This window comes from Chrysochloris asiatica, unplaced genomic scaffold (assembly GCF_000296735.1).
Source record: "Chrysochloris asiatica unplaced genomic scaffold, ChrAsi1.0 scaffold00132, whole genome shotgun sequence".
Taxonomy (NCBI): domain Eukaryota; kingdom Metazoa; phylum Chordata; class Mammalia; order Afrosoricida; family Chrysochloridae; genus Chrysochloris; species Chrysochloris asiatica.
Window position 1 is genome coordinate 3,061,530 of NW_006408650.1, and position 6,451 is coordinate 3,067,980.

A 6,451-nucleotide genomic window follows, 5' to 3' on the forward strand; every position below is an offset into this window, starting at 1 on the left:
CCGCTATCATCCCGATCTTGTCACCCCCGCCCCCAGTCGACACACCTCTTCGCCGGGCACCGACTCCCTCCCGCAGCCTCCCCAGCCGGGCTCGCAGCTCCCTACCCTGCAGCGCCCGGCCCCCTCCCGCGCCTTGCCCCCTCCCCCGCCGCCAGGCCCGAGCCTCCGGTAGGCCGGGCTGCGCCAATCCGGGCCGCGGCCCGCCCCCTGACGCCGCGCTGGCCCGCAAGGCCCCGCCCGCTGACGTCCGGGATTTGCATGAGTTCTTGTGCACCGCGGCCCGGGCTCAGTTGTCTGAGCGAGCGCGAGCCGAGCCGGGCAGCGGGCAGCAGTGGGCCGCCGGCGGAGCGGGCGAGCAGGCGGCAGGGCAGACAGGGCGGCTGGGCGGCGGTGCCTCGGCCAGAGCAGCAGCAGCGCCCCCGGGGCCAGCAGCGTCTGCAGCGGCGCCGGCCCCGCGCCCCGGCGCGCTCGGCCCGGCCATGGAGCTGCCAGCTGTCGGCGAGCACGTCTTCGCTGTGGAAAGCATCGAGAAGAAGCGGATCCGCAAGGTAGGACGGCCGCGGGGGCGGCGGCGGGCGGCGCGGGAGCCCGGCACGGAGCGGGAGGGGGTGGGGAGCCGCGGCCGGAGCGGGGATCCCGCGGAAGCTGATGGAGTCCTGTCTCTTCCACCCACAGGGCAGAGTGGAGTATCTGGTGAAATGGAGAGGCTGGTCCCCTAAGTAAGTAGCGGGGAGGGAGGAGGGGGCGCCTGGCCGGGGTTTGGGCGCTGGACCAGCCGGGCGGGTGGGGGGCGGGGGGCGGCCGGGAGGCGGGGTGGCGGAGGAGGGGGTGGGGAAGTCGGTGGCAGGCACTGGGGAAGCCGAGCCGCCAGCCCGAGCCCGGCGCCCTGTGTTGTGCTCGGCTCTCCGGGAAATGCCATCACTAATTTATGCACTAAAAGGAGCCGGCGGAGCTGGAGAGACGCGGGGCTGAGCCGGGGAGGCCGGCGCAGGGAGGGAGGGCGCAGGCACTGACTGATGTGTAGCAGAAAATGGCTCCTTTCCCTTCCCTCCACCGAACGGCTCCATATTGCAAAACCAAAAAAAAAAAAAAAATTAAAAAGCGACGAAAATGCAATTGTGTGCCTCCTCCCTCCTAGTGGTGCAGAGAGGGGACGCCAAAAAGCAGAAAATGTTGGGAAGTGTCACTGCGGTGCTTTTGGTAGAATTTTTTTTTTTTTTTTTTAATTTGAAATGCGATGGCACCGGATGGAGACAGACGCAGGCACACACACACACACTCACACACACACACACGCAGAAGCATATTTTTGTGCTGCTGAGCATTTGGGGGCTGCTTGCCCGTGACAGTAGGCTCCTGGGCCGCCAGGGGGTGTGGGGGGGCACCGGGTTGACGGTTATCGGATTAGGGGTCAAACGGAGAACGGCTGAAGCTCTCGCAGAGACTCAAGGCTGGGGAGAGGAGGAGGGGACTACGACTTTGCATTTCGGCTGCTTTTGCACGCAGGGTTCCTGGTGGGCAAAGTAGCTTTGGAACATGTCGTAGGAACATGTTTAAAATTCTTAACAACTGCAAAATAAACTGTTAGTTGGAATTTTTCCTTACTGATCCGCTTTCTCCCTGCCCTTGTGTGTTTATTTGACTGGGGGGGGTAATCAAAGACGGTATCAGGCTTGTGGAAATCCACCGTTCACCCCCCACATCTATAGCTTAATAGCTTTCAGTTCAGGACGACTGGAAGGCTTTAAGTCATTCCCCACCTGGAGGCCAAGGAGCTGGCTCGCTTGTTTCACGCCGTGTCCCCCTCCCTTTTCCCTTGCAAGATATAACACGTGGGAACCCGAGGAGAACATCTTGGATCCCCGGCTGCTGATCGCCTTCCAGAACAGGTGAGCGTCCCTGCCGCCGTGACCGTATATGGGAAAGGGAAAGTGGGCGCCACAATCATCTAGGGGGAGAGGGGAGTAGGGATTGGCCCCCCACCTCCCCACACACCGCCCCACCCCCACTGCCTAGAATGCTGTCTAGAACCGGCCTGGTTACGACCTCGCCTCCTCTCTAACCTACGTCCTTGGCGGTTGCTGCAGCCTGGGGTGGGGGTGGGGCAAATAAGTGAAAGCTTGCTTTTGAGGGGACTGCTGGAGGATGTGGGTGGGTGCCTCTGGTTCCCAAGGCCCCTGCAGCTTCCCCTCCGGGTGTTGGTCTCCAAAATTCACCGGCTGTTTGGCACCGGTATCTTGCGGGGCAGCTTGAAGGGAGCTGGCGTTGTGAAACTACCGGGACGTCCTGGAACTAATATTAACCTGTTGGGGGCTGGAGAAAAGTTGTCAAGGCCTTAACACACGTACACACACATATCCAGAGAGCTTGCAATCAGTGAGGGGCAAATCTGTCTAGTTCTGATGCTTCTGGCACCCCCCACTAGGCTGCTGAGGGGACAGGATGTCCCCTCCTCTAGACCAAGGAGTTTGGCCCGAAGGGTGTGGGATGGGTACTAGGGGGCGTTTTCGGAGGGGCTTATCCTTGTGCGCACAGAACTTGTCATTGCAGCCAGCCGCTGCAGCTGGACTTGCCGCCAATGGCGGTAGTTCTCTGTTTCGGAAGGATAGAGCGAGGAGGGCCACGAAGGGAGGACAGACAGGAGCTTGGCCACCAAGCGGCCTCCCAGCGCCCCCCCCCCCATTTTGCAGTATTTCCTGTGGCGCCTTTGGCACTAAAACTGTAAAGTTTAGATCCTCTGAGCAAGCAACCAATGGGGAAGTTGCTCTCCCGCAACGACGCAGGGGGGCGCTGAGTAGGAATCCTGCCCCGGGCTCCACCTGGGAGATCTCCACCCCGTAACCATGTCAGCGCTGATGCCATGTTGCATAATAGCTCCCTGAAGAATTCAAATGCAGGCTGTTGCAATGCCACGCAACTTCGAAGTCAGGCATGGGCCCTGACCCCAGGGCCCGGTGGAACCCCTTGGGTTACGAGAGTGGGGGGTAGGGCGTCGCTAATGAATGAACCAGGAAGGGGCTACAGCTTTGGCAAATTCTGGAGAGGCTCCCCCGGTTCCTGTCGTGGGCCGGGCAGCCCCCGGGACTGATCTGCCCTCAGCTGAGGCTGGGTCAGCCTTGGCAGGACTGCAGACAGAAGTCTAGCAGTATTGACCGACGCTACCGCCCGCAGGCTTTATTAATAATTTGGAAATCTGGGCGACCTGAAGCGAGTTGGAGGCATCCCTGTGCCCCGCCCCCGGCCCGCCCCAACGGGGGTTCCCCAGGTGGCTGAGAACCTGGTTTAGCCTAGGGGCTAGGCCAGCCCCCGCCCCCAGCCCCTAATTGGCTCATTTGCCGTTGTGTAAACAAGGGCGCAGCCCCTCCCCCTGTTTAGTGCCTGGCCTTTAAGAAAACCAGTCCTCCCTTCTGCCGGGGGCACTCGTTATGTGAATCTTAATGAGATCATTAGCATCCCTGGTCTCTGAAGGAGAGGGACTGAGGTCGGCACACACCTCGCTTGGACTGGTTTGCTGCTCCCAGACCCCCGCACCCACTCCACTTTGCGCAGGGCTACAGGCCTGAGACTGTGGGCGGCAGTGCGGGACTGGTCCTTGGCAGGAAGGCAGAGCTTCGGGAGCGCGCGTTCAGGTGCGGACATCAGAGGGGGCCTTAACCGAGGATACCCCAGGGGGGCAGATGTGAGTGACTGCGAGTGTGGAGCAGGGTGCTGGAACCCCACTACGGCACCGAGATGGCAGCAGAGATGACCTTCTGCCCGTTGTTGTTTTACACTGTGGGACTTGCTGGCCCCCTGCTCGCTGGCCCCCTGCTCGCTGCTGCTCACTGAGCTGAGGGTCACTACAGCATGTTTCAGGAGTGTGGAGGGAGAAGATTCTAAAGTTAACAGCCGTCTTCTGTTCCCCTAGGGAAAGACAAGAGCAGTTGATGGGATATCGGAAGAGAGGCCCGAAGCCTAAACCCCTGGTGGTGCAGGTGAATATACCCGCCTGCCCCAGTTGCCCAAGAGTGCTTCCCTTGGCATTCCTAGGCCCAGGGCAGTGGGAAATCCTCCCTGACACCCCAATTCCGCTTCCTTTCTGTTAGACCTCCCACTTCCCGCCCCCCCCCCCACCATGTCGCAGCTGAATTCTGGGTGGGGGAGGAACTCCTGAAGTTCCCAGCATGCCCTGGGGCCTGGCCTGCTCTGTCTTCTCACTTTACCGCGGGTTCTCGGCAGGTACCTACCTTTGCCCGGCGCTCCAACGTGCTGAGCGGACTCCAGGACTCCTCTGCTGACAACCGAGCCAAGCTGGAGCTGGGAGCCCAGGGTAAGGGCCAGTCGCATCAGTACGAACTCAACAGTAAGAAGCATCATCAGTATCAGCCGCACAGCAAGGAGCGGGCGGGCAAACCCCCGCCACCCGGCAAGAGCGGCAAGTACTACTACCAGCTTAACAGCAAGAAGCATCACCCCTACCAACCGGACCCCAAGATGTATGACCTGCAGTACCAGGGCGGCCACAAGGAGGCGCCTAGTCCCACCTGTCCAGACCTGGGCGCCAAGAGCCACCCACCGGACAAGTGGGCCCATGGCGCAGGGGCCAAGGGCTACCTGGGAGCGGTGAAGCCCTTGGGCGGGGCGGCCGGACCACCAGGCAAGGGCTCTGAGAAGGGCCCTCCTAACGGTATGACGCCCACCCCCAAGGAGGCAGTAACGGGCAACGGGATTGGAGGCAAAATGAAGATTGTCAAAAATAAAAATAAGAATGGCCGCATTGTCATTGTTATGAGCAAGTACATGGAGAATGGCATGCAAGCAGTGAAGATCAAGTCCGGAGAGGAGGGCGAGGCGCGGTCCCCCAGCCACAAGAAGCGTCCAGCAGCGGAGGACCGTGATCCCCCAGCCGACAGGACTTTTAAAAAGGCGGTGGGCGCTGAAGAGAAGAAGTCGGAAGTGCCTGCCAAGAGGAGTGAGGAGGAGGTGCCTGGAGCGGGTGACCCTCAGCCCCAGGACACCAGTTCCCGAAAGCTTTCTCTGGCCAAGGAGGCCTTCAGCGAGCAACCTCTTCAGCTCACCACCAAGCCTGACCTACTGGCCTGGGACCCAGCTCGGAGCTCTCACCCGCCCCCGCACCACCACCACCACCACCACCATCACCACCACCACCACGCAGTCGGCCTCAACCTTTCCCACTCGCGCAAGCGCTGCCTCTCGGAGACCCACGGCGAGCGGGAGCCCTGCAAGAAGCGCTTGACTGCGCGCAGCATTAGCACCCCCACCTGCCTAGGGGGTAGTCCAGCCACTGAGCGCCCAGCCGATGGCCCTCCTGCCGCTGCTGCCTCCGCTGCCCACCCTCCGCAGCCAGAGGTCATTCTGCTGGACTCGGACCTGGATGAGCCCATAGACTTGCGGTGCGTCAAGACGCGCTGTGAGGCAGGGGAACCACCCAGCTCCCGACAGGTGAAGCCAGAGGCTCTCTCAGCCGCGGTGCCCGTATCTGCCGTACCAGTGACATCGGCCGAGAAGCCTCCAGCCGAGGCTCAGGACGAGCCCGAGGACTCTCTGGCTGACTTCAAGCCCTTCTTTGGGAATATAATTATCACCGACGTGACTGCGAACTGCCTCACCGTCACGTTCAAGGAGTACGTGACCGTGTAGCCGGAAGGCTTCGGAAGGTGAAGCGGCCATCCCAGTGGGGGGACTTAGCACCAGGACCGCGGGAGGGTGGACTCCCCCTCCCACTGACTATGGGAGAAGCGGCCAGCCCCCAAGGCCAGCTCCCCAAAGTAACCGCGGGAACCATAGCCCTCTGAGCCCCTTGGGGCACTGGCTCCCTCCACGCGGTGCCTGCGGAGCTCATCCTCCTTCAGTCCCCTCCCCACGTGGGATGAGAGCCGCGCCCTCTGCCCCTCCCCCTCCTCCCGTGGGCCTCGGAACCGGGCCGCCGGGGCCGGACAGCGTTGCGGCGGCGCAGTCACAGAGTTATAGTATTATATTTTAACGTGCTAACTTGTCAAGTGCTAACTTTGCCCCCGTTTGTACGTGGTGTTATTATTGAAATGTATTGTTTGAGCTCAAAAGGCCCGACCACCCCCTCCGGGCTGCTATATATATATTTATTTGTAGGTATTTATATATTGAAATATAAAAACCTAGATTTATGGCGTTTCCGCTAGATCATGTTATATTCTATATCAGACAAACTATTTTCTGTTGCCCCTTCTTCCCTTTTTTCAGGATTTCTGTTGATTTCATTTCTCCCCTTCTTTTTTCTCCCAAGAACCGCAATACCAGTCCCCTTGGTATATATTTTTTGATACTGTACACATGGATGTGTTGTTTCTATGTGCAAAAAAAAAAAAAAAAAAAAGTTTGTTAAAAGGCTAAACAAGCTCTGGGAACTTGCTGCTACTAGAAAATGTCTGAACTATAAGCTTCCAATTATTACCTGCTTGAATGTAAATATTAA

At 59.7% G+C, this 6,451-nt stretch overlaps 1 protein-coding gene across 1 annotated transcript; it reads left to right on the top strand.

Moving 5' to 3' along the window:
* Nucleotides 1-479: 479 nt before the first annotated feature.
* On the top strand, nt 480-5,640 carry CBX4 (chromobox homolog 4). Its single transcript, XM_006869524.1, has 5 exons — nt 480-548; nt 676-719; nt 1,824-1,889; nt 3,908-3,974; nt 4,219-5,640. Exons 1-5 carry the CDS (start codon nt 480-482, stop codon nt 5,638-5,640), a joined length of 1,668 nt encoding a protein of 555 aa, XP_006869586.1.
* Nucleotides 5,641-6,451: the final 811 nt, after the last annotated feature.

Coding starts and splice junctions, on each gene's coding strand:
- CBX4 (XM_006869524.1), top strand. CDS start 480: ATGGAGCTGCCAGCTGTCGGCGAGCACGTCTTCGCTGTGGAAAGCATC. Junction 549..675: donor AGAAGAAGCGGATCCGCAAG/GTAGGACGGCCG, acceptor TTCCACCCACAG/GGCAGAGTGGAGTATCTGGT. Junction 1,890..3,907: donor CTGATCGCCTTCCAGAACAG/GTGAGCGTCCCT, acceptor CTGTTCCCCTAG/GGAAAGACAAGAGCAGTTGA.